At 38.7% G+C, this 27,375-nt stretch overlaps 3 protein-coding genes across 8 annotated transcripts; 1 reads left to right on the plus strand and 2 right to left on the minus strand.

The window, feature by feature from the left end:
- The first annotated feature begins 1,368 nt into the window (after nucleotides 1–1,368).
- Nucleotides 1,369–4,821, plus strand: LOC143892634 (uncharacterized). The gene has a single exon (XM_077397380.1). The coding sequence runs from the start codon at nucleotides 1,541–1,543 to the stop codon at nucleotides 3,692–3,694; it is 2,154 nt and encodes a 717-aa protein (XP_077253495.1). The 5' UTR covers nucleotides 1,369–1,540; the 3' UTR covers nucleotides 3,695–4,821.
- Nucleotides 1,414–8,250, minus strand: LOC143892635 (tubby-like F-box protein 5). 6 transcript variants are annotated; one of them, XR_013255563.1, is made up of 6 exons: nucleotides 7,712–8,249; nucleotides 6,863–7,532; nucleotides 6,690–6,777; nucleotides 5,049–5,181; nucleotides 4,061–4,956; nucleotides 1,414–3,591 (listed from the first exon to the last, which is right to left on the minus strand). XR_013255563.1 is itself a non-coding variant. In XM_077397384.1 (6 exons), the coding sequence occupies exons 3-6, from the start codon at nucleotides 7,214–7,216 to the stop codon at nucleotides 4,284–4,286; spliced, it is 1,248 nt and encodes a 415-aa protein (XP_077253499.1). In that variant the 5' UTR covers nucleotides 7,217–7,291; nucleotides 7,391–7,532; nucleotides 7,712–8,250; the 3' UTR covers nucleotides 3,907–4,283. The 6 variants fall into 6 exon arrangements, 5 of the variants coding, with proteins under 5 accessions (XP_077253499.1, XP_077253498.1, XP_077253497.1 ...); XM_077397384.1 differs by lacking the exon at nucleotides 1,414–3,591 and having other exon boundaries at nucleotides 3,907–4,956; nucleotides 6,863–7,291; nucleotides 7,391–7,532; nucleotides 7,712–8,250; XM_077397383.1 differs by lacking the exon at nucleotides 1,414–3,591 and having other exon boundaries at nucleotides 3,907–4,956; nucleotides 6,863–7,303; nucleotides 7,391–7,532.
- A 14,504-nt stretch (nucleotides 8,251–22,754) lies between these two features.
- Nucleotides 22,755–26,582, minus strand: LOC143892636 (Tetratricopeptide repeat (TPR)-like superfamily protein). Its single transcript, XM_077397386.1, has one exon. The coding sequence runs from the start codon at nucleotides 25,962–25,964 to the stop codon at nucleotides 24,102–24,104; it is 1,863 nt and encodes a 620-aa protein (XP_077253501.1). The 5' UTR covers nucleotides 25,965–26,582; the 3' UTR covers nucleotides 22,755–24,101.
- Between the last annotated feature and the right edge of the window lie 793 nt (nucleotides 26,583–27,375).

Here is a 27,375-nt window from a genome sequence, read left to right on the forward strand (position 1 = left end):
AAAATCTCTTCTGCATCCTGACATTTCTAAAACCTGGAAATATGGGAGGATCTATTACTCTCTTGCTAACGGAAAGAAGGGCGAGAAGTAAAAAACGAGTCAAAAACGACGACCGGTTCGCTCTTCTTTTGTCTCTTAGCTACAATTTTCAAGAAATCTAAAATCCGCGTATCCAAACGGCCCCTGTCACCATGAGGGTAGTTCTTATTTAAAAACCTACACAAAGACTCGTGAGTCCAATAAAACCCCAACTCGGATCCTCAGTTTTTACATTTTTAAGGCTTTCAATTTTACTACCCAACATATCTCTAGCTCTTGATCCATCGAGTCTCTTATACGGTTGCTGCTTAGAAAAGCTAAGCTGTTAATTTTTGTAGTCCTTCAGAAGAGCTCATGGGATGTCTGTTCCAGAAGGGACCTAGATCATGTGAGTCGTATTATTATATTCTACCAGTCTTGATTTCACATACATTTCCCTCTTTGGGACCCAAACTTTGCTTGTTACCATTAATAGGCCTTTTATCTTCCTGATAGGATGTCATGAGACCCGGACTCTGTGTCTTGCCTCATGATTGGTTTATATTATCAATGGTCTTGATACGCATGCATGTTCCTGTGTGGCACTCAAAATAATGGTCTTTAGTATCGACTACACATGCGTGTTCATTTTTTCTTGTTTTTGTTCTAGCCATCTGTAAAGATGTGCTTACTATGTCTCCTTTTAGGTGGAGGTCATGGAGTTTCATAGGGACCTTGAATGTCAAAATGGGTGTGAAAGGGCCATCCTTAGGTGTACCTTACCACAAAGTCACCCTCTAAAAAGTAGACAAGAGAAAGCTCCTTCTAGCCCACGTAGATAAAGAAAGGCCTAAGAAGAAAAGCCTTCTGTAGGGTAGAAAGTGTGTATGCCTAGAGATGAATTGTTCTCTTTATCTTGGAAAATCACATCACATTGGGGCTCCTCGGCACAGGATAGCAATCACTGGATAATGTGTCTTGTTTTTGCTGTTCATTGCGTCAAGTCTCTGAGCTCAGAAAATATTACCATAACGAAATAAAGACCAAAACACTGGATGTTAAAATCTCAACTTACACTTTCCCTCACACCACAAGAACCCAAACAGATGAGCTCAGAGACTAATGCAGGTAATGCTTAAGTAGATACTTTAGAAAGCTAAGCTATAGCATGAATAGAGAGGGTCATGATGCAAGGCAACTCATTTAAGTAATTACCTGAAACTGAAACACGAAACCTATGGTCCCAGATACTAAACCTTTTAGCAAGGCAGCCCAGAAAGAATCTAGGTATTCACAACACGAAGTTTATCACCCAGAGAACAATGGTAGGAAACAGCAAAGATACCAAACTCAAAACCAACCCCAAAGTGTCAAAGAATCGGATGCAAACCTCAGTGCTAGGAAAGATGTCAATAAGAATACCAGTATATATATTACCTGCACACTAAGGCCCCCATATCTCCATTATCTACTTCTGGGGGAAAAAAAACGATCCCAACACTAAAATTTTCAAACACCAGCCATGGCAGAACAGAGGCAGCCATTCCGTTTCTGGTTCCCATCATGGACCAACCCACCACCTACTACGCAGCCCCGACCCCCAACTCAACCCACAATCCCAACTCCGAGGCCAATTTTCCTGCCTTCAGGATCAGCTGCTTTACAGCCTCCCCCTCAACCACAACCCCAGCCCAGGACTCAATCTCAGCCCACATCACCATCCAGGACAACCTCTCAGTCACAACCAGTGATTCAATCGGCCTCTCAGCCCCCATCTCCATCTCGCACAACCACTCGGTTTCAGCCACCTCGAACAGCCTCTCAGCCTTCATCACCCTCTCAGTTGCAACCCACAACTCGAACAGTGTCTCAGCCTCCATCACCATCTCGAACAGCCTCTCAGTCGCAACCCACAACACGAACAGCCTCTCAGCCTCCATCACCATCTCAGTTGCAACCCACAACTCGAACAGCATCTCAGCCACCATCTCCATCTCGCAATGCCTCCCAGTCGACTCAAACGGCATCTCAGCCTCCTTCTCCATCTCGCAATGCCTCCCAGTCGACTCGAACGGCATCTCTGCCGCCTTCTCCATCTCGCAGTGCCTCACAGTTGGCTCAAACAGCATCTCAGCCGGCCACTGCATCTCGAACAGCATCTCAGCCACCATCTCCATTAAGCACAGCCTCTCAATCAGAACAAGCAAATCAAATTGCACCTCAGCCCCAATCACCACCTCCAACAGCTTCTCTGTCACAACCAGCTAGTCAGAGAGACTCTCAACTCCCATCACCATCTAGGCCATCTGCCCCTCAACTCAAACCAGCCTCTCCTAAGGAAACTCAGCCTCAGCCTATATCATCTCAGCCAGTGTTTCAAGAACCTCAGCCTAAGGCAGAAACTTTGCCAGAGGCACAAACACGATCAGAAATGCGGGGCAATACCCCAACAGAACCAATTTCTCAGCCGGCTAAGGTGGAGACGGAGCCAATACAGTTATCAGGCTCCGAACCACTAGTTGCATCTACATCTGCCCAAGAAGCGCCGGCTATGTCAAACTCATCAGAGGCTGCCACTGTTAGTATTGATCCTATTGAGCCACAGAAATCGGAAGTAAAACCACAAATAACCAAAGATGAAAAATCCGAAACAAAACTAGAAGAAAACCAAGAAGGGAAGCCCAACATACGAGGGTATGAAGAGCCAAAGGAAAATGCGGACCCCAAGCTTCTTGCAATGGAATCAAATCCAAAAGCAAGGACCGAAGGTCAGTTGAAAATGACAACTGGATCCACGACAGAGATGCCAGTCGTAAGAACAAAAATGATGGAGAAGCAAGCAATCACCAGTGAAAACAAGTCAGCACCAACAGGTTCTTTGGGAAAAGAGAGCAAACCTACAATTTTCACCAGCCGAAAGGAAAGATATACAGACAGTGAAACGCAACCGAGAGCTTCAATGTCTCAAGAGGAAAAAGCACCCACTCTGCAGAAGGATATCAGGGAAGGTATTTCAAAGTTTGTCCACAAGGTGGGCACATGGCACCCAAAGCAGCCTCTGGACGAACAAGCAATAAGTGTTATAACTCTAACAGGTGAAAATAAAGGAGCATCCATGATTGCAGGATCTGAAGCCCTAAACAGAGAAGGCTCGGTGCATATTCATAGGGGCTACAAGCTCGACGAGGATGGAAAATCTAAGGAGACCAGCGACAAGGAGGGGAGCTCCAATAGAAGATCAAATCATCCAAAGAGTCAATCACCAGCCATTATGGCATACACTAACAGTAACATTCAGAGCATCAACAACTCAATTCTATTCAACAGTTCCTGCAGCGAAAGGAATTCTGGGGTTCACTTGGCTTTCTCCAAAAGTCCAACTGATCTCTCCAGCTCAAAAGAAAAAAAGGAATCATTTCAGGCTCACAAGGAAGAATTCAGCATAGCTCCATCTGATAAGGTTACATATAAATCCACTGTCAGAAGACGGTGCCTAAGAGGCCTTTTCATGGAATCCAGTGAGTCTGATCCAGACATCCCTCAGAAGCCTAGGCGTCATGGTTGCCGCTATAGCTGTGCGGAGACAGAAAAGAACAGAGATGATAATAGTGGGAATACTACTGCAACTAATGGCAATGGAAGGAAGCATGCCAAGGAAGGTGGAAGTAATAAATGAATAAAAATATGATGCAGCTGAGGACTGCATCAGGCATTAGATCATTATACGTATCTCTCAAATTGTGTGAATATATTATTGCATATGTAGTAGATTAAAAATAGAAAGTTGTTTTATCCTCCTATTTGGATGGTTTTTACCGGTTTTTGCTGCCACAGCTTATGTTAAAAAGGACAGAAATACTGTATATGTGGAGCTCATTCAGTCATCTGTTATTTTAATCTTTTTATTTCAATGAAACAAGTGTCAAATTAGAGAAATAAACAGCATCCCCTCAGCCTTCAGCAACTGAGATGATACTCATGTAACTCTACAAAATCAAACATCAAATAATGCGAAAATTCAAGAGAGAACATTGTAGATTACCTTTCTGACTAAATGTGAAACAAACAACACTTGTGTGCCCACCGTCAATCCAAATTACAACTAATGCCTGCACATCTAAGACACTCGGTGATGACAAATGAGCAGGGGGAGGACAAAGAGCTTCCAGTGAAGACAATATTTACAGTACCAGCTTTTGAGGAAGCAAACCATTTAAGTTGAAACCAGGGAAGTGGCTTCATTACAATTGAAGGCAATCGTGCAATCATTCACATGCCGGCTTGGTATCAAAGCTGCTCAAGCAGATAGCAAATGCCTGGAATGCTGAGAGTGGATAGCGATAGTCCATGGTGAAGATATCTTTCCCTATCTTTCCAAACTGAAGTATTACCTTTTCTTGCTCCGCAGGCGAAACCTGATGAGAAGGATCCACAGCTGCCACAAGCTGGAAGTTTTTAACAGAGGCCACGGTAACACGACCCCTGAAGTTTAAGCACCAGCACTGTAACTGCTCATGCCATCGAGGAGCTTTATTCTTTAAAATCAGTTGATCGCTTGTGCTCTGAACTGATAATGGTGGCTCAGATAGGCTCGTAGAGCTGAAATGCACAATTGGGTCCTTGGATATTGGAACAGATAAAACGGATAACTGCTCCTCAAGGGAGTTGGAGAATCCAGTAGGTGTTGGGGCTCTGCCCCCTTCTTGAATTGCAGAGACAGGGATGGAATGCATGGTGCATTGCATTCTCCTTGGGCCTCTAGTCCGGAGGACATTAAGCTCGTAAGAGATGGTAGCGATGTTGTAGTTACCAGCAGATACTCTCGGAGACACTTGCTTGGAATGGATTCTTCGACTCGATCGACTGTTAGGAAAAACAGAGCTATCAAATGGAGGCTGGCTGTCATAAAAGGTAAACTTGGTGCCCAGAAAATTTGACCTGAAAAGTTGAGCAATAGCGTCAGATATCAGGTTCAAATGTTAAGGCAAAGTACGACAGTAAGGAAACGGTGCATTATAACTAACACTTGCCTCAATTTTCCAATATATGTATTACTCGCTCGAGAGAAATCGTCTGAGACCAATGAGATCACAAAATCTGTGCTTGTAGCACGTCTGATCTTTCTGGCTGCAAACAGCAACTTGCCATTCTCCCCCAGAAGTGCTGCAATTTCATTTAAAACAACATCCATGTCAATGTCAGAAGCCCCGATGCATTTTGAGTATATTCAGTTCTTTTAGTGTGTCTTCATAGTTCATTTATATTTTATTTTTTAGATATTGAAGCTTAGTGACACGGCCATCTGTATAGGGTTTTTACATTTGGAAAAGGCCTTTAATATCCCAGGCTCCCAGTCACATGAACAAGACATGTTTTCAGCAACGATGTTTTTTTCTTCTTTTGAAATGGTATGATTTCAGCAACGATGTTAAATTATCATTTGGAACTTCTGATTTTTCAAGTGATTTTATATGATATTTTTTTTTCACTGGTTTCAGCATCTGTATAATTATATCATAGATATTTGGACAAGATACAGAATAAAAGGAAAGAAAAGGAGACGATGAAGGGTATGAAATTTTGAAAAGAAGAAAAAGTAACTAAGTCAAATCCAGGAAATCAGCAAATTTTTCTCATTGTATAAGAAGTCATTCAAAACAGGCAATTTCCACAGGGTCGTGATTTGTTAATCTGATTTCCTAAAAAAATGAATGCATTTCATCGATTAATTGAACTGGTTTTCTAAACTCAGCCAGCTATTCACTTTGGTCATCACAACAAAGATTTCGATTGCCAGGAAATATAAAATCTTCCAGGAGATTTCCATTAAAAAGGACAAAGGCCAAGAAAAGTTCAAAAAATCTTCATTGCCAGGAATCTGAAATTCATCCAACAGGTATTTTCCACTAATAGGGGGAAGTACCAAGTTTCACATGCCAAAAACTGAAAAACATCACAACATTTAAGAAATTTCAATTAATTCAGGTCTCACTAACCTGATAAATGAAAATAAGAGAAATCCAATGACATCAAGTTTCAAAATTTGAATTGCAGGAAATTGGATCATCCAACAGATTTCCACTGCCAGTAAATTGAAAATCTGCCCAAATTTTAAAAAAGTTTCCAATAAAGCCCAGTTCTTGCTGATTCATTAATCAGGTAAAAACAACTAAAGTTCAAACATTTCCATTCCCATGAAATTGAAAATCATACAAACAGAAAGAGGGGATAATTCAGTTGCAGAAACATCAGATCAGCGAGAGAATTTCACGAAATAATTTCAGTAATGCCCCTCAACTTCTTCCCTACTTTCGATCAACCAGATCAATGAACAGTCCAAGTGACCAATCTAAAATAATTCAACAACAGAAAATAGGAACATCAAACTTGAAATGGTAACCATCACTCATGGTTTTAAATTTCGACCGAAATCTGAAATTACCGACACCAAAACCACCAAAAAACCGAAACGGTCATTTATTTTTCCGAAATTTCACACAAAATACCAGTTTTTTTTTTATTAATTTAATATTATACCGAAATTTCAGCCGAAATTTAATATTGAATAAAATACCATTTTCTTTGTGGTACCGGATTTCGGTCGAAATTTCAAATTTTCAAGGTCCTAAACCGGTACCGAAACCGAAATTTTAAACCTTGCCATCACTTACCAGGACTCAGACCAAGATACAGACAGTAAGTAGAAGTCGCCCGGTCCCTTCGAATAAAGCACTGTATAGTTGAATCACGTGGCCCCGGCTACATAAGAGAACAAATTAAATCCAAATTAAATAATTAAAAAAAAATACAGCATACGAAAAACACACGGAAAATGAAAATAAACCTGCTTCAGTGAAATGGGGAAGGTGATTCTTCCACATTCTTCTGGTGTCTTGACAATCTCTTTCGTAATCTCTCGCCACGACCTGCAAACAGAGGCACAGGCAACAACATGTTTCCTTGCAGGCCATGAAATCTCACTTTCCTCAACCCGTCGGATCACATCGAAGAGCAATTCAGGTGGTAGATTCGCCCATCGGCTTTGTTGAATTGATCCAGAGAAAACTCTAGCACCATGGACAGCATTTTGTGACCGAGTTCGGCTCTGTGCAAGCTTTCCTTCTACTCCTCGCCTCGACATGCTCCCTATACCATCTCTCATCTCTCTCAACTCGCGAACAATGCCCTTAAACGACATTGAGAGGGAATGAAGTCTCCCTCTCTCAATCTAATTAAGAGGAAACGTTCTCTCCCAATTCTACCTCTATCACAACTGCAAAGCCTTCTGTAAAACTAGGTCCAAGGATAAAAAATGCAATGTTTGAACGTAATTAGGTTTTGTAAAGTCAAATGTTAGGATTTGTTCATTTACCTGAAAGATCTGTGAGTAGAATCGTTCCAGTCAGTGGGATCTGAGAGGGAATCCAACAATCTTTGAAGAAATCAGTTGCTGAATACCGTCAGATCTACAGTCCTTTGAAATGCCGGAATTTTCTGCTTTTAAGCCGGTCAATCTGGCAAAGTGATGTAAGTTAATTAATTTCTTCCAGTACCAAAGCCAAAAGGTCTCATATCCTTAGGAATCATCTCAAAAGCGCGTCCAAAAAATCACAAATTCAGAACAAAAACAACATCGACAATACAGAATCGATTCTCGAATTTGAAATCTGCACAATGTCTTAAAGAAACTTACATTAATCAACGATGGCCTGCAACGACCTAAGTGTTGGCCGGAATCTAAAAATCGAACGCCGATGTACGGAGTCCCCAAAATGCGTTCGCTTTCTTGAACAAAATACTCAGGATCCACCGGAGAAATTCAAATCACCAGAGTGTAAAACAAAAACCGACCTCTCGATACACCGATTTCCTCGAAAAAAGCTCCACAGATAGCCGGAGAACCTCGAAATGCCGGAAGGAAACAAAAAGAATCAATCTTTCTGTACCGAATGCCGAAAAGGCGCTCGATTTTTCCGAGAAAACCTCCAAAAGTCGCCGGAAAAAGTAAAAATGCCGGCAGGTAAATAAAAGATTCGATTTTTCGTGCAGCAAAGCTCTCAAAACCAGAAGATGAGATTAACAACGAAGGCCAAATGAGAAAATCCCACTCTTTTTTCTACTTTTCTCCTCTCCGGATCCCAAGCCCTCTCGTTAGACAAATTGAAATCCTTCTCTTTTATATATCGCTAAATATTAAAACCTGATTCAGAAGAAAAAGCTTAAGAATTGCCAATATTTGTTTATTTACCAAATGTATTTATTTTTCATTTTCCTATGGGACCACGCCAGCGTGGCGTTTTCCGCGAAAGATTCCCCCTCTTATTTTTCCATAAAATCCGGAGCATGACCTTAAAAGAAGTATGACCCGGATTCGACTCGGCCGACACGGAAATGTCCGTGTTCTGACTCACCTGTGATAAATCGTTGCCTTCTCCTACCTAGGTACCCTTTTTCGGGGCTACTTACCAGGGCGATACAAATCCTTGGATAAACTGTTCTAGGGATTTATTTCATGTGTAGCATTTTGATACCTGCTTAGATGGGTCCCATTTAGAATGGAATAAATTATCTTGTTATTTTAGAGAATAAGATGATCTTACTACATCTGATATATTTAGTAGCTGGATAGATTATAATTTAAGTTAGGATAATCTTTATTTAGTTATTTTTATATATTTATCATAAGATCTTTCTATGTTTATCTTGGAATGCTTTATATAAGCACATGTTACTGTAATGGAAATCAAGGAATGAAGAAACCATCTAAAAAATTGTGTCTATTTGCACGTATGAGGACTGATCATTCCCTCGAAGTGGATCAAGAGGCTGATCTTCCCTCTAAGAAGATCGAATCACGTTAAGAAGATCGAATCACATTACGAATCGATTCAGGTACGTAACACATTTTTCTTGCAAATGGGATATTAGACTTCTACTAAAGTGATTAACCATATCATTTTGCTAGGCAATTTTGCGGAAATCTGTTTTGGGACTCACTTTTGATGGAGAGAACAACCACACAGGCTCACTTTTTAGCATCTTTTGTCTTTTCCATTTAATTCATCTCAGATGGTTGCCCTCTCCTGCAAAACTGAGCCACGAAATGGCTTTCTCTAAAATTGCCCAACAAATCCCCATTTCTAAACTATTGTAACTATTATTTGCAAATTACTATATGAGAAATAATAAATGCACCCCTTTTTATCACTTGGGACACCCAGCTACAGTGTATCTATGACTGCAAAGGGGCTGATATACTTCACTTTTGATTGAATGAAGTGACCTAAATGCCACCCACAATGGAGCTGGGTGTCCCAAGTGACGAAAAGGGGCGCATTTATCATTTCCCTTATCATATGTAACTTCAAACCATTTGCATATAAGATTGTGTGTGAATTATTTTGGAGGTATCCAAATAGGCCCTTTAATTGTTCATTTGTAGGTCAATGATCGAACAACTATAATATGGCTCATTTAATTTAATTTGGGGTTCTGGGACATCCTAGTGGTGCATCATAAGATCAATGGTTGACACCATAGCACATGTGCCACATGTAAAGTGGACAATTTATTTAGGAAAATGATATAAGCACAACCATGTTTTGATATTTCCATTAACCCATCTTGTCTTTTAGTATTTAAAGTGATGTCAAAGTTATTACAGTTCCCAAAACATTCTAACAAGCCAATTAAAAAAATAAAAGACAAGCTAGGTTTGTGCAATTATTAAACATGGTCGTGCTAATATCATTTCACTTTATTTATTTATTATTTATTATTTCAACACACGTATATATTTAAATTCTATAGGTAAGCTGATTTAGGGAGACATGATTACTAAGGGTGTGTTTGGCGTACCGTTTGAAACGCTGTTTTGGTTCAAAACAACATTTTGTCAAACGGCGTTTTCATGTTTGGTTGACCAGATCAAAACGTCGTTTTAAACGGCAAACGGAGGTATTGTGTGTTTAGTTGCAAATGCCCCAAAACGGAGTTTTAGTGGTAAAATGACCAAAAATGGCATTGTTTTAGGAAAGTTGCAGAGAGAGAGAGAGGGGGGTGGTTAGGGGAAAAAAAGGTGTAAAAATGGGTTTCGTTGAGGGGCAAACACATAAAAACCCACAGCCCACAAACTTCGTTCAAAACGGCATTTTGCAAACAAACCTCCCCCTCCCCATTTGCAAACCGCCGTTTTGAGGGTTCAAAACAGTGTTTCAAACGGCGTTTCAAACGGTGGCTGCGCACCCAAACACTCCCAAACGGCCGTTTGGCCCCAAAACGGTGTTTCAAACGCCAAACGTTGTTTTAAACGGGTACGCCAAACACGCACTAAGTAAATGGGTAATGAAAGAAAAAACCAAATACTTTATCTCATCCTAAATAGTATGTTACAGTGCAAAATATTCATTTACTTCTTTCCTTCCAAATGTGATAAAAGGTGGCTGAGAATGCCGGACATCCAATTTGTTTCTTCTCGGAGATAAGATCTAAGAATTGATTATGACAATTTAGTATTATTTTAACCATGAAAACCAAATAATGTTATATTTTTCTAATGGTGACCTATGACACAAACTCTACTCATTAGGCATTAAAATTATAGACGGTTTGATCGGGATCGTTGATTTGAAATCAGCCATTACAAGGTAATTCTCATTACTTTGTAGTTACTTCATTTGGAAAAAGTTCGCCAAGCTGCTTCATTGCCTTTCGAACCCTATCTCCATGTTTTTTTTTCAATTGCTCGGAGAAGATCTCAGCAACTTGTCACAAGCCAATCTATTCTTGTCTGGGCGCATCCTCTTTTCTTTTAATTTCAGATCAAATGGGGTGGACAACTAAGTGCGTGTTGAAATAAGCCAACAATGGTGGGCCAGCGTTTCTCTGATCATAAGAAAAGGAAAATGGGGTGGAACCAAATTATGAAATTTGAGATTCCAAAAAATTTATGAATACCAACCAAATCATAGAAAACAAAAATCTAGAAAGAAAAATCCCAAAACGAAGTTTCCAAAAAAATATTATTTTCCATAATTTTCTTTTTCCCTAGGTCCAAACATGCCCGTGCATAAAATCCAGGTTTTAGCTTGTAATCCTGTATTATAAAATCCTATGTATCTAAACGGCCTCTTATTATAAATTGATCATTTAAAGTATGTGCTAAAGTGGAGGGGTTTGGGTTGACCCGAATTATATGCTGAGTCGAAGCTGGAGTTCTTTCTTACAATTTTCTTCAGTACTCGGCGAGTTTTGTCTCGTAACGCCTCTGTGCTTCCTTTCTAAACTACTTTTCTTAAAGCTGGCAGTGTTTTTTTGGGAGGACACCAGCAACCACGGACTATCAGATCAAATGAAAGTTCCAGCTCATCGACACTCGGATACGGTCCATATGGAGAAATTATATCACGAGGGACCGTATGAGCACGTACCCATCACCCATCCTTGATATTTGATCCAACAGCAGCTTACTTTTTGAGGAGCTAATGTTGGATCAAATATCAAGGGTGGTACTTCCTTCGTATTACCTTTATGTGTTTAAGGAAATTTTTACTGCCCCAAACTCGTGTCGACTTCGCCATGTACCGATGAAAATATAGTATTCGGTATTGGGATTCGCTAGCGTCCACCGCAAAAGGCATTTGGCACATGCTCTGTGCATGTCATAGAGATTTACTTTTCAGTAGATTTTGTCATCATTCATGAGGTGATTGCTCTGACATGGCTTTTGCAATGGACGCTAACAAACCCCTTCCGTACTTCTTTATATGCATATTTATTATTGGGATTTGCTATGGACCATCATAGAGGGCATTTCGTAGAACGACTGTTGCATAAGAGAGCCACCACCTAAGATGAATTAAATGTGTAATAGAAAATCCAAGCATATGCGGCTGCTCTCTTGTCCCGCACTTAAATGGGTTGGGGACACTATATATATATATATATATATATATATATATATATATATATATATATATAAAGAGAGAAAACGATTCCTACACACATGTGTAGATAAGTTATCTACACACTAGCTTAAAATACAGTAGGGGCCATATTATTTGGGTGATCCAAACCATTCATTTTTAAGGCCTTCACATAGATAGGGTGTCCACAAAAAATAAGATCCGTAGGATCATCCTAACCATTCGAACTGTGGAGGCAAAAAATGAACTAATTTGTGAAGGTCTAAAGACATCCATTTTACCTCCACAAATCGTAGGGTTGGAATAATCCTATGGATCTGATTTTTTGTAGACACTCTATCTATGTGAGGGCCTTTAAAATTGATGGCTTGGATCACCCAAACAATGTGGGCCCCCACTGTATTTTAAGCTAGTGTGTAGAGAACTCTCTACACATATGTGTAGGAACCGTTTTCTCATATATATATATATATATATATATATATATATATATATATATATATACTAGTAAAAAACCCTGTCTGATGTACAGGCCGACAAAAAACTGTACGGACCACATCATAGGTTGATCCAAACTGCCCATGTGATGGAACACAACATAAATAGGTTGTGCCCCAAAAATCATTTCCATAGGTTGATCCTAGCCCTCCAATCTATAGAGGTTTCCATAATTCCTCTTAAATCGGATGGTTAAGATCACCCTATAGATTTTTTTTATTAAAAAACCATAAAGGAGGGTGGTAAGATTGAAATTATGTGCCTTTAATGGGTGCCTCTGTTAAAAACCATATAGGAGGGGGTAAGATTGAAAATATGTGGGTTGAATGGGTGCATTTGTTAAAAAAAGTCAAAAAAAGTGATGTCTAATTCTCATAGAATTTTTAAAAAATTCAAAAAATTCTCTTCTGCTATATAGTATATAGATATATATGGCTGCTCTCTCACAACCTGTTGCATGAAATTCCTTCAATGATGGAGTATGAATATCATTAAATCCTTTAGAAAGGGAAGATGTTCTCTTCCATACGTCACTCCCTTTACCGGTTGTGAAATAGCTCACAACTTGTTACTGCTTAAAATTCCCTCTCGTACATACATCATCGAAAACCCAATTTTTCACAGATAATCTTATCTTCGTCTTCCTCCTATCCACCTTCATCGTCTTCTCAACTCTCTCCTTTCCCCTTTAAATGCAACACCGCTTCATGATCCTTCATCCCTAATGCTATCGTCACATCTCTCTACCTCCATCTTCTTAATCAACGAGCTAACCTAGATTCATATGGGATCCACCTATGTTCTAGTTATCATCCACTCTGATCTTAATTGGATTAGATTCTAGTTAACGAATTCTTTGCATTATACAGTCCATGTTTGAATCCAATTCTATTCAGATTTGGATCATACAACAAAATGGAAGACTATTTTACGACCATTAGAGAACTTATCTGATGTATGTTATTACCTGGTACTATTAGTTAATATTTACATATTTACTATGCAAAGTTTGCCTTTGTTTATCATTCCGATTGTGAGGTCAAAGGCGGTCAAAGGCGGCAAAAGTAAGGAGAAAAGGGGTTGAATCTATCTTTCTCCTTGTTACAATATATAGCCTTAGAGATACAACAAAATTTTGAGTGTGGGATTGGCAATTCCATAGATTTTTTTTTCAATTCCGCCATTTCATAGACCTTTTTTCAAATCCACCATTTCTTAGACTTATTTGTGTAGGATGAGAGATTTGTGTCTAATTTGACACAAATACCAGCTAGCGTAATGGTAAAAAATAACAAGGATACCACTATCTATAGAAAATGACTATGTATGTATCCCTATTTCCTTAAAAACTATAAAACATCCCCTCTAATAGAAAATAACCAAAATGCCCTTCTCATTCAAAATAACCAAAACACCCCTATCAGGCGGAAAATATAAAAATACCCATATCTTATTGGAAAATGAAAAATACCTATATCTCATTAAAAATAATAGAATCCTTCAATATTATGAGAAATGATAAAAATAGGGAGATGTTTTTTTTTTTTTTTTTCTCTCCCCATGGATAATGTGCCCCCATTTACCGTGAATTGTGGGCAGACTTTAACGCTTTTTGACGTAAAATCACATTAAAAGTGGGGCGCCTTATCCTGAGGGGGGGTTGAAAAAATCATCTCCCTGAAAATATCCATATCACATGAAAAATGAGCAAAGAAAAGGATGAAAATAATCATATCTCAAATACCAAAACATCCCTTCTCATAAAATGATAAAAATACCCTCTATCTAATAAAAAATGATAAAATATCCTAATCTCAAAGAAAACAACAGAAAGTATCCCCTATCTCATAGAAAATGACGAGGAGATTCTCGTATCCTAGAAAAATGACCAAAGTGCCCACCTCTCATGCATCGAAAATAAACAAAATATCTTTATCACCTGGAAAATGACAAAGGATCTATATCAGAGAAAATGATAAAATATCCTTATCTCATTGAAAATGACAAAAATACTCTTATCTCATGGAAAATGTGAAGGGTCGGTCGGTCATTTTCTATGAGATATGGGTGCTTTTTGTTATTTTCCATTAGATACGATTCTTGTTGTCACTATTCATGAGAAAGTTGTATTTTTAAAAATTTTCAAGAGATGAGGGTATTTCATTATTTTCTATGAAATATAGGTATTTTGGTTTTCTTCATGAGATATGTTTTTGAATGGTCTATCAAACAAAGGAAATATTCATTTAGCCCCATTATTTGAACTTCGTTCCGTTCAATTTCTAATTGATTGGCAATTTCATAGAATTGAACTTTCTAGTTAACTTGTTATGGTTTTGAGCTCACAACCGGTAGAAGGGGCCTGAAATGTATATGCAAGTGATTTATTTATCTTCATTCTTTCAAGAAAGGGAATTGTATTCGAACTCTGTCTTCTATTAATGCTTCTCCTCTATTTATTTTGAGAGAACGGTTTCTACACACTAGCTTAAAATACAGTGGAGGCCCACATTGTTTGGGTGATCCAAACCATTCATTTGATTGGCCCTCATATGGATAGGGTGTCCACAAAAAACCAGCTCCATAGGATCATCCTAATCCTTCGAACCGTGGAGGCAAAAAATGGACAGATTTGTGAAGGTTTATACACGTTCATTTTACCTCCACAAATCGTAGAGTTGGGATGATCCTATGGGGCTGATTTTTTGTGGACACCCTATCTATGTGAGGGCCATTCACATGAATAGTTTGGATCACCCAAACAATATGCCCTCCACTGTCTTTTAAGCTAGTGTGTAGAGAACTTATCTACACTTGTGTGTAGAAACCGTTTTCCCATTTATTGTATGCACTTCTCTAATTTGTTATTAAAACTCATTATAATTCCTCAAAACTATTGATAGATAATTTAAAAAGTATATTTAATAAGGTGAAAAGTAGGGCTTGAGGCGTTATTTTATTGAAAGGTACCTTCCAATATAAGATGGGACGTAGGGTTTGTGGGTTCAGACCAACATACCAACCTAAGCTAAAAAAATAAAGAATGAAATGAGGAGTGTGAGTATCAAAACGAGAGAGTGGGACATCATTTCCCTTTCAGAAAAAATCAGTTTATCTCGCATATAATCTTATTTTTTCTTATTATTATTGGTCCACATAGTAAGGTCCATAGCCGCTCCTCTTCCATGCGAATGGATTGACTGCATTTTTACTTATTGGATCCAGCAAGTGTCCACACATGCGCACGTGTTGTCTCCTCATTGGATATATGGAAATATTTTTCTAAGAATTTTTGAATTTTTCAAGCAATCAATAAACTCATTTTTTATGGAATTTTTCCAAAATCAAAATTTTCTACGTTTTTCAAGGAAAATTGCAAAGGTACTGGATCTAGGTTTTTTTTCTAATCATAAAATGTTCCTTTTATTGAATTTCTTTTCATAACTTTTCTCTAAACCCAAACACCTTATTATTGTGATACAAGATCTTTGAAACTATAGAGTTGATGTTATTTAATCATTTACACTTCAATAAGGTCATGCATAATTTGATTGAGAAAATTGCACAAAAGCGTCGGTTCTGGATCTTCAGAACTGATTTTACGTTTAATTTTGAGTCCAATAATCAGTTCTCGAACCAGAATTGGTTCTCGAAATACAAAATCAAAAGGGACTAAGCAGTTGTTAGTGTGTTGGTGAGAAATCAATGTCACCAAAGAAAAGGTGCTTGATTCCTTTCCCTTTCGATTGAAAACAAGCAACTCTTATATGTAGCAAAATCTAAAACGAAAGGGAAAGGAATCAAGTACTAGTGAAATTAGGTAAGAGCTTTTGTAGCTTCTTTGGTCTTATCACTTTATGACGACGGAACACTTGGGCATGGGAACAAGGAGATAATAATAAGATTACTTGAACGTTAAGAGTTATGGATTTTGTTCTTACTTCTTTGGTTCTTACATGTGGAGCCCACATCTGTTCTTGCTTTTTTTCTGGCTCTTGTTGTTGGTTCTATTTCTAGTGTTCTTGTGAGGTCGAGATGTGACCCATAATTCGAATGGCATCCCGAAATAGGTAAATTTCCTTCAGAGCTCTCATGTCTTCAAAACTTCCAATCATAAAACTTCGATGCTATCCGTGTATATTGGATAAAGCCAGCTGCTACTGCTACTGTCCTGTCCTACCCAATAATGTTGATGAAATGATATATTCACCCCTCTTCACCCCCTTCAATTGTAAATAGAAGAGTCATAAATACACTAAAGGGGGTGGCCCAGGGATGAAAAGCGGGTGAATAAATCACTTCACATAATGTGATCACAATTCAATTCCAACCCTTTGCTGCTAGTCCAAATAGATTACCCATGTACCTGCAAAAACTCAGGATGCCTAGATCAATGTGGATTGATGCACATAAGGAATGAAGGGAAAGAGTTTAGGGTATGGTAATCTAGAGGACACGTTGATGCTTATGAAGGTATGGGCTTGTCAATTCTTTTCAGCGCGAATGACTTTTCTTGATTTGTCGAGAGATATTTATACTCCCTAACGGCAGTGATTGCTTATTTTCCAACAACTTTCCTAGAGAGACTTTTCCATCTCCGGCATAGCCTGTCATTTAGGTCCATTCACAATCAGATCAATAGGCTAGATTAACACCCTTGGAAGACTTTTCATCTCCAAACCTAGAGAGACTTTTCATTCCCACAATGACCCCACCACCACCAATCAAACACACACCAAAGACAACTACACTCTCACTAGGTGGGATATTGTCAATCACCTGATAAGCCACCCACACCAAGCTGGTTCACTAACTGATGTGACAGGCTAATCCTCTTACAATGTCCCAAAGTATATATGCCATGAGATTGATAAAGACACTCAGTTGGAAATCAGTTTTCACTACAAAATAGTAAAAATAAGACCACGTTTGGATACCCACAAGATTTAGATTTAGATTTCTCATATTTGCAGTTGAGATTTGGAGCTGGATCAGATCCTTAGATTTCCAAATAAGCTACAACAGTGAAAAAAAAATTGATTTTCAAATATGTTCTACAAGACATTAATTGGAAATCAATATTTGTGGTAATTACCTTCACCCTCACTGCTCCTCGACCTTGATGCAGGAGCAGCCAGACATCCCTCCCTCTCTCTCTCTCAACAAAAGCATTAGGATGATTGATGCATTTTGTATCCAAAACTCAAATCCAAATCCAAACACAAACCATGAGGTATCCAAATGTGGCTTAGTATAATTTATAAATCAATGCATGTATGCGTGCAATACATGTATGAGGATTGTCATGTGATGATCATCACCATCACAGATCTCCAGTCAAGGGCTGATGGCCCACACGATCCAACATGATAAGCACGATTCAAAAGATGCCCTTAAGATGTATTTAAGCTATTGATTTTTGCACTCGTCAATCTTGGAAATCAAAGATGTGTGTGTTGTTCATTCGGAATCATACTTCGATCCTCTGGATAGTCCTCAGATATCACATCAAACCGACGGTCCTAATCACCAAGCACACATACTGTGTCACCGTCATTTTCGGTTCATCAAGACGAGATTGTCTTGCTAGTCGTTCTCATAATCTTATACGCACAGTTGCACACAGCCTTGGATAAATTATTGTTGCACCACGTTGTCTAGAATTTTCACCTCTGTAAACGACTTTATTTAGCGGACAAGTGAGAGGAAAGGGTATAAATAAATATAGTCATTTTCAAGCAAAGACAAACAAAAGGGAGTGGAAATGTCATTTCCCATAGTCTTATTTGCATAAACTTATATGAAATACGTTTAGATCTAGATTTAACGGTTATCAAAGACACATTAATGTCACATTTGCGAATAAGATTAATATAACACAACATTGATAAAAATAAAATAAAAAAGGACCCATTTTGGTGGTATCCAAAAGTTAGATTTTAGAGATCTATTAAAAGCATAATAGATAGCATAATGCAACACTAATAAAGGTGTGATTCAAAATCAGACAATGAGATCTAAGGTGTGATTCAAAATCAGACAATGAGATCTAAGGTACCATGATCTTGCCTACTACCTTTCTCCTAAATTTCACTACTTCTGGCCCAACCCCACTCTCCTGGAACTGAAACTTTGGCACATTGTGAACATGAAACGTCTGATCTTAGAATAAAAAAATAGTACAAAATTGATCGAGTTTCGATCATGTTAAACCTTCATTACTAATAATTCGAAAAGACTCTAAACTGCTCCAAATACTGCAACCAAGTTTTCCAGGGCTACATGACATTCACTATGGAACATGATCTTTGGGCCAAGAGCGCGACACATTGACCGGAAAAAAAAAAATTATTAGAAGAAGGTTTACACCCTTCGAATCAATCAATCTTAAATTGATACGATCAAGATTGGACGTTTTCAAAATATTTTATTTTATTTAAAATATAACAATGAATTTTTTCAAAGAGAAACTTCTGTTTTTTTTTGTTTTTTTTTTTTTTGTGAAATTGTATTTCCATTCAAAAGACACTTTTATTATGAAAATGCATTTTGATTATTCAAAAGGGTGCCTTCGTGTCTTTTTTATCTTCCATTAGGTCTATTTATTTTTAAAATACCTCTTTTTTCTCTAAATAAAGGAATACCGGCGGGCTTTAAACTTGGGGTGAATGAAGCCCTTATTCTTAGGATAGGCATTGTACCCTCGGGACGTATTTCCTAGTAGTCACCTACCTAGTTTGGGAAATTGAAGTCCTTATAAGATAAAGCCTTAACTTGGCTTGCCTTCCTCTATATTTCTATACCTCTTTCTATTTTCTGTATCTATTTCTTACTTTGATTGTTTGCATCTCTACCAAAAATGATTTAGGAATGTTACCTTTTTCTATATTTAGTATATTAAGGTTGTGCAGCCACCTTGCTTAGTTTATTCACATCTTTCCTAATATTAGAATTGTCACGTTTGCGGTTAAAAAGCCTTTTCTACTTTCCGTCATGTGTCTCTTCAACTTGTCAATCAAGAGTCTTTCAAGGAATTGATGTTTTTTTTTCCCGGGATTTGCTAGGCGTCCATCGCATAAGGCATTTTGCAGATGGGCTGTTGCACGTGAGAGCAGCCACATCATTAATGAAGACAAAATCTGATGAAAAGTGAGCCGGTGTGGCTGCTCTCACATGCATAACCCATCGACGAATTGCCTTCTGCGATGGATGCTAGCAAATCCCTTTTTGCCCTTTTTAAAGCTGCTTAACCTGGATCATCAAATAGGTAAAGGATCATGAATAGCAAGATCCCCTTCGGATACACCACCATGGGCCATGTTGTTGGCTTCCCCAGCCCCATGGCGGACTCGTAGGTCAGCTGAAACTGCCCTTCGATATGATCCTTAATTTCTTCTATTGCATTAGCAAATCTTCAGAGGTCTTAATGGGCGTCTACCTAACGATATGAGCAAGTTGTCCTCAACAATAAAGGTCCTCAGGGCAGCACGATCAACCAATAAGAAGCCCTCTATGAGTGTCATCAGTCATCACCTTCACCTTATTAGAGTCGGTAACTCCAACATGACAAAAAATGCCCATCTATACTATCGTAAACCTCAGTAATCCTGCCTATATTGATGGGGCCTGAATTACGCAAACCCTACGCATCAAAATTAAGCTCAAGATGACTCGGGAGTGGGGAAAAACAATGTGGGGCTGGATGGTCAGTCATAAAGGTCCTGAATCGCATCCCATCTAAGACCTCCACTTGTCATGCCGAAATGTGATCACTCAACCAGAAACTGAGTAGGTGAAAGAAAATGCACTGTACTTTCACGCTCGGGCACCATATAAAAACTGCTTTCCAAATACCTTTTTCCCTTAATCCTGTTAAAAGAATCTCACACTTGAACATGGTTGAAGACACTATGAACAGGCCGGGAGGGTCCTCCCTCAAGGGTCTATACCACGATACCACACTAACTATATATCCACCCATATATGAACACGGTCTCTGACCCCTTCATGAAATTAATCTGTACTTTCTTTCAAACTCTAGACTACGCCTTATGACGTCTCTCCAAACTGTTGTGATATGGCACTCGTCATTATCTTACACTTTTCTACTTAATTAAAAGGCTATTATTAAGTCCCACAACCATCAACAACAATGGAGTGTACAAGTGTTTAATAAAGTGAAGAGTGCCATCTGAAAAAAAAAAGAAGAGACCGGATATCATTTCCCTTTTTTACTGCCTTAATTTAAAATTTATCATAAATTATCTTTATGAAAGGATGTGAAGTTCGGTTCCGAAACGTTTGGCACCGTACAATCCAAAAGACTTTTTTGTTTTTCATTTACACCACCGCCGACGACCAGCATTGCAACTCGGAAGAGGAAACGGAAGAGGAAGATTAAGAAAAGAGAAATAAGAAAGAAAAAGAAGAATCGACGCGGGAAAAACGAAAGGCACTGGAAAATGAAAAAGGAGAGGAAGAAAAAGGAAAAAAAAGAAAAGAATTGACGTCAGAGAAAATGAAAAGAGTTAGAAAAGTTAGGGTTGTGTCGGGAAAAGTTCGAGTCATGTCAATGTTTTCATTTTTTTCGGTGTCTTTCATTTTTTCAGCTTCCATTCTTCTTTTTTCCATCTTGTTCTTCCCCTTCTTTTCCATTTTTCTGGTGCCTTATATATATTTTTTGCATCGTTTCTCCATTTTTTCCTTCTTCCTCTTTTATTTCATTTTCCAAGTGGCTTCCACTTTTTCCCACATCGATTCTTCTTCTTCCTCCTCTTCTCAGGTGCAACTATGGTCGTCGCGGTGCTGGAGATAAAAAACAGAATTAGAAAGGAAGACTAAGAAGTGGCATTTCTATGCTTTTATATGCTCTAGAGGGGAAGAGTCTTTTGGACGGTACGGCGCTATATGTTTGGGAAGGGAACTCCAACCAACATCCACCGATAATTTCAGAAATAGAGCGCAATTTTCAAAGAAATTTCCCTTTATAATTTATCATGTTTAATTTTTATGCATAACCCTAATCAGCATACATCTGATTAGCTTCATCATCTATTTAATGAACGGGAAAATGATACTTTGACCCCTTTTAATTTCCACAATTTCTACCCTTTTTTGTTTGCCTTTTCTTTCAAATGAATTTATAGAAAAGACAAATAAAAGGGGTTGAAAATGCAATCATTTGAAGGAGAAGACAAATAAAACATGGTTGTGCTCCCTTTTCAAGCTGCCTATGCGTTCGTAATTCGTAGAGATGAAGTAGGGAGGACATGGGATATGGAAGCAAAGCAATGGAGTTCACAAGAAGCCATTATATGCTAGCTCTTTCTATACTAACGAAACATGGTGTGCATATGTCGTGCACTTTGATGTAGCCATGTGCTACTTGTAAGCATAATCACAACAAGAATAATGATGTATGATCTATGCCATAAGTGATTCTGTGAGATGCATTTTCTAATTGGGCTTCCCCAATTGACATTAGCATGATCAGAACCATTGAACTGGTGATTAGATTTGAAACCTGTAATAACAGTCTGGGTTGAATCCTCAGGGTTGAGCTGATAAACTAAAAATCTTTTGTGACACTCTGAAAGTTTAAAGCAGGTAGATTTGGTGCTATTTAATCATTTATACTTCAACACTCCCCTCTCACATTTTTAGAACTTCGGCTGATAGTTTGAAGAGAGGAGCCAAAGGCATAACAATCATCTGCCAGTTTTTAAACCGTTTCTACACCCTCTTCATTTTCTTCATTTCTAGCTATTTTTAAAGAGAACTACTCCATTTTCAGATCCTTCAGTGATATTTCGCCTACTTCCGTACTTTCGATCTGAAAATACTTAATTTTCTAAACTACTCAATTTGATATGCTCCCAAGTGGGAGCATGCATGGGTATGAGACAATGTGAGAGTCTGCCTAGGTATGGACCTGTGTGGGATCCAGCCTAGGAGGTGAGAGGTTTAAAGGGCCTAGCCTAATGTGTCCCACTGCTCGTGATTTTTATTAGGGAAAAGTGTACAAGAGGCAAGTATTGAACGTAATTGGCATATACAAGCAACGAGCTATTAGAGGAAAGTGTATATGAGGCAAGCATTGGATGTAATTGGCACTTACTGAACGCGATTGATTTTATATTGTTGCATAATTTAGTTCTATATATACATGATTTGTATAGTGTAAAATTCTTTTTTATTCATTTGATCCCATTATCAATGGGATTGCCAAACCATGTAATATTTGATATACACTCTTTACATCAAAGAAAAATACAACCATTTCACATCAATTTGTTTATCAATTTTTCTGCATCTCTTATCTAAGATCTGTCTTTTAAGATCCTTCTGACTTCCTGGTCGAATGCTTTTTGTGGAACCCGGATGGGGGCCTGCTATAAGAATTTTAATAGCGATGAGAATGCAAATGTAATCTGTTTTGTGGAACTTAGGGCCCGTTTGGATGCCGAGAAGATTTTGATTTGGATTTTTCACATTTGCAGCCCTTTTTGTGTTGTGATTTGGATCCAGATCAAATCATTTGATTTCCAAATCAGCGACTGACTGAAAAAAAAAAATCAGATTTCCAAATATGCTGTGGAAATAAGTAATTGAAAATCCACAGATCTGGCAGTTTCCTTCACCCTCTTTGCTCCTCAACCTCTCTCCTCCAGTAGGAAGTACCCCCTTCCCTCTCTGTCTCCCTCAACATGAACTGGCGGATCTATTCATTTTGTATTCAAAACTCAATTCCAAATCCAAGTACAAAATATGAGATATCCAAATGGGCCCTTACTGAGGCTGTTTGTTTCTGTATCAATGCAACACACACACTTCACTGTACTTAATCATCACAAAATATGTTAGCAATGGATTTTCTTCTATAGAAGGTTGGAGAAGTCCAACTAGAGCCAGAGCAATCATGGACCGCAGAGTGGAATAAAAGCATTGCGTGAAGAAATGTTGGCATACAGCCTCCTGAGCTCATAACGATAAGTCATACTCGTGATCGGGGAACAATGGTGAAGAGTCACAGTTGATTATTGTTCCCATTAAAGTTGGTGATGGATATGTATTCAAGCTATTGTAATTTCAATACTCCCAAGCTGGTTATGTAAACAGGAAATTTCCTGTGAAGCATTGGATTTATGATTAGATTTTCACAAGCTGTTAATTTGTTTTCTCTGAATAACAAGGAAAATCTCATGCAGTGGAGTTCCTAAATGTTTTTGTAGTTATGTACATCCCATCCTTTCTCAATTGGATTAAATAGATCAATTCCTAGTTTCTTTATGAATATATACAGGAAGATTGGGTTTTTTCCCTTACAGCTTATTATACTATCTTGCTTCAAATGAGTCTGTTTCAGATTGCCGTTTTTCACATAAAATAGAGCTCCTTGTGAGTTGGTATTCAAGGACAGATATATTTTTTTCTGTTTTCTTCCATTCAGGACTTTAAGCTAATTTAACCACCCTTATGCTGTGTCTAATCCCCTTGCAAGGGGCCTCCCTCTCTCTCTCTCTCTCTCTCTCTCTCTCTCTCTCTCTCTCTCCAGATTCCACTTTGGAAAGCTTTGGTATCTGTCTTGTCATGCGTCTCATCAAAACCAACCACAATTAGAGGTGATGGAACTATTAGTAACATAAATTTCTCTTATTCTCTTCACCAATAATCTCTGCAAGAACAACACCCATCTTTGAAAAGGTGGAAACGAGTCCGGTCACGCACGACAATTTCACGAGAATAAACCTTAGAGATAAGCTTTGTCACAGAGTGGCAATCTTTGCACACTCTAAGATTCTTAACAACACGAATTGTCGACCCAGGTTTTGAACTAATAAGCCCAAACGCAATAGCCAGTTTCTCGCTGTGTTGATGGATTGCAGATTCTTTCTCCTCCTCCTCCAGATCAAGTAGCAAACTTTCAGTTTCAGCGATGTATCCTTCCTGTCTCAATCTCTCCACAATTTGATCCCACGCACGATAAATCTCTTCTGCCTGTGGATGTGATTGATCTCCAGCCAAAAACTCATGAACAGAACCATTCAAATCAATCAAACTACAACCAGGAAGCTTTGATACTCCTCTGTCTTTCATAAGTCTCCTCACCATCACAGCCTCATCCCACTTACCAGCTGCTGAAAAAACACTTGCTAAGTGAACATACCGACCGCCATGGTCAGCGTCCATTTCAATCAAGATTTTTCCTACTTTCCTACCCAACTCGTAGTTCCCATGAATACGACATGCACCAAGCAATGCCCCCCAAACTGCGGCATTTGGCTTCATGGGCATCCTTTTGATCATCTCTTCTGCTTCCTTTAACAGCCCAGCTCGGCCTAGAAGGTCCACCATGCACCCATAATGCTCAATTGATGGGCTTATGTCATAAACTCTCTCCATGTTCTTGAATAAACATTTCCCTTCCTCCACCAATCCTGCATAACTGCAAGCAGTTAAGACTCCTGTGAAAGTGATATGATTAGGCTTAATTCCTTCCTTTTCCATGTCTTTGAAAAACTCAAGAGCTTCTCTTCCGCGCCCGTGAATTGCAAAACCAGTAATCATGGCTGTCCATACAGAAACACCTCTCTTTGTAATCTTTGTAAAAACACTCAGAGCTTCTTCTACATCACCACACTTGGAATACATGTCCACAAGACTGCAACCAAGAATTTGGTCCACTTGGATTCGATTTTTGTCGATATAAGAGCGAACCCATCTCCCTTGATCCAATGCTCCAAGCTGGGCGCATGCTGAAAGTGCGCTCACCAATGCTACATTGTCTGGTTTAATCTCTGCTACCTGCATTTCATGAAAAAGGCTCAATGCTTCCTTGAATAGACCACACCCAACATAGCCACTGATTATAGATGTCCATGAAATAACGTTTCTTGCCGGCATCTGACTAAACAATTCATGTGCTATTTTGATCTCTCCACTCTTCGCATACCCATTGATCATCGAGTTCCAAGAGACAGTGTCTCTGCTTTGGATCCTGTCAAAGAGCCGACGGGCAGAGGAAATTCTTCCATATTTGGCATAAACATGGAGTAGAGAGTTGGCGGCATATACCTCATCACCCAAACCATATTTTATGATATGGCCATGTATTTGCCTAGTTTCCTCCAAGGCTGATAGATTTGTACAAGCCTTGAGCAAGAAAGGAAAGGTGTAAGCATTGATTGGAGTTGAATTATGGAGCATTTGATAGATTACTATAGATTCTTCTGGGTGTTTGCTGTTTGAGTAGCCTTTGATCATGGTATTCCACATAAAGATGTTGGGTCTTCTGATTCGATCGAAAATCGCTCGGGCATACGATAAGCTGCCAGAATTTGACATCACACATAAAGAAAGTAGCCTGCTGATTGGTATGGTATCTAACACAAGGCCTTTTTTTATCATTTGGGCATGGATTTGCTCTACTTCTTTTATGTCTGAACATCTTTCTAGTAGAGATAGTGTTCGAGCTTTTGTTTCAAGGGGGATTTGGTTTGCAGGAGGAAGCAATAGAGTTGTCATTGAATTGGCCAGAAAGAAACGATATTATAAACCTTTGGATTTGAAGAACATAATGATCAGGTACCAATTTCTTTGAGGCTTAGATTTTTTTCAAAAAGAGAAGTGCTTTCCATGCTTGATTTTTCAATTTATTTTGTGGTCCTGAGGGAGACTGGATTTATAGATGTCTTGCATCTTGGATAAGGCTCATGTTGTTTACACCTTTACCAAAGTAGCCCCAAACTGTTCAATATTGCCTGAATTGTCCTACTCCCTAAAAAATGTGATTTTTTTAGGATTTGTCAAACCCATTTTCCATCGAATTTTTTCCGACTATACATTTTCCTCAGTTTCTGGGAAAATTTGGATCAATCATGCTAGGCTGAAATTGAGAAAAAAAATATTTAGGGAAGCTAGAAAGCAAAGAGATTTTTGTGATCGGTGCGTTTTTATTGGTACATAAGCTGGAATCGAACATCCTACCTCTAGGTTGAAGAACAAAGACTTACCATTGAGCTAGAGGCTTGTTCTTGTGATTGGTGTCTTGTTTCCATGAGAGTGTAGATGCTATTCTGGGTCTGCTTGGATGTTCGGAGAGGAATCGGAAAGGGATGCTCCTCACTAAAAGGGAAGGATTGGAAATCGAAAAAGAATTCCAAAGGGTGTTTGCTTCCTCCATTAATGGGGGAGCCCTTTCACCTTACAATAAATGCTCCGTAGATTTATCATCTCGTACATCCTATTGGTAGACCACGGAGAGACATTGTTCTTATGTTGGCCTTTTAAAATCTAGTGATACAAGATATAAGAGAGTATCTTTTTAGAAAATGTTGTTCAAAGTACATATACTTTACCATAGTATATGTAGGTACACCATAGGAGAAGGAAGAGAACAAAGAAAATAGGTGATCCTAATTGCGTTTCATACCGTTAGCATTCTCAGATGATTGGAGGATTTGCGGGGTGAAAGGGGGGAGAGGGGGAGTGGGGGTGTAAAGTATGTTTTTAACCTAAGACCATCACCTCATCTCTCTCAAATGACAATAGTTGTAAGACCACTCATCTCTCTCTCTCTCTCTCTCTCTCTCTCTCTCTCTCTCTCTCTCTCTCTCTCTCTCTCTCTCTCTCTCTCTCTCTCTCAGTAATAGATGCCAAAAAAGAAAGGAAGTGTCAAGTCTTTTTTTTTTTTTATGACATAGGGTATCCCCACCCCAATTTTTAGGGCGGGACTCTTCCCTACGGATGCACGCAATCACCCATAAACCGCATGCACCTGGTAAGAATAGGGAGCATACCCATGACATTAAGCCAAAGAGGTGCACCGTACAGGTAGTGTAAAAGTCTTATGCAAAGGTAAAGAGGAAAATACGCTTTTTCACGCGAACATGAAAGTAGGTCGCTCATGTTTGATGTGTATTGAGCCAGGTTTTAC

Source organism: Tasmannia lanceolata, unplaced genomic scaffold (genome assembly GCF_043159265.1).
Source record: "Tasmannia lanceolata isolate RefF3 unplaced genomic scaffold, GAP_Taslan_0.1 ptg000015l, whole genome shotgun sequence".
NCBI lineage: Eukaryota > Viridiplantae > Streptophyta > Magnoliopsida > Canellales > Winteraceae > Tasmannia > Tasmannia lanceolata.

What these genes read in the sequence shown, in the direction of transcription:
- LOC143892636 (XM_077397386.1), bottom strand. Translation starts at nt 25,964, where the DNA reads ATGACAACTCTATTGCTTCCTCCTGCAAACCAAATCCCCCTTGAAACA.
- LOC143892635 (XM_077397384.1), bottom strand. Translation starts at nt 7,216, where the DNA reads ATGTCGTTTAAGGGCATTGTTCGCGAGTTGAGAGAGATGAGAGATGGT. An exon ending in GTATCTTGGTCTGAGTCCTG is followed by an intron (nt 5,182 to 6,689) that starts GTAAGTGATGGC and finishes ATGAAATTGCAG; the next exon opens with CACTTCTGGGGGAGAATGGC. An exon ending in ACATATATTGGAAAATTGAG is followed by an intron (nt 4,957 to 5,048) that starts GCAAGTGTTAGT and finishes TCAACTTTTCAG; the next exon opens with GTCAAATTTTCTGGGCACCA.
- LOC143892634 (XM_077397380.1), top strand. Translation starts at nt 1,541, where the DNA reads ATGGCAGAACAGAGGCAGCCATTCCGTTTCTGGTTCCCATCATGGACC.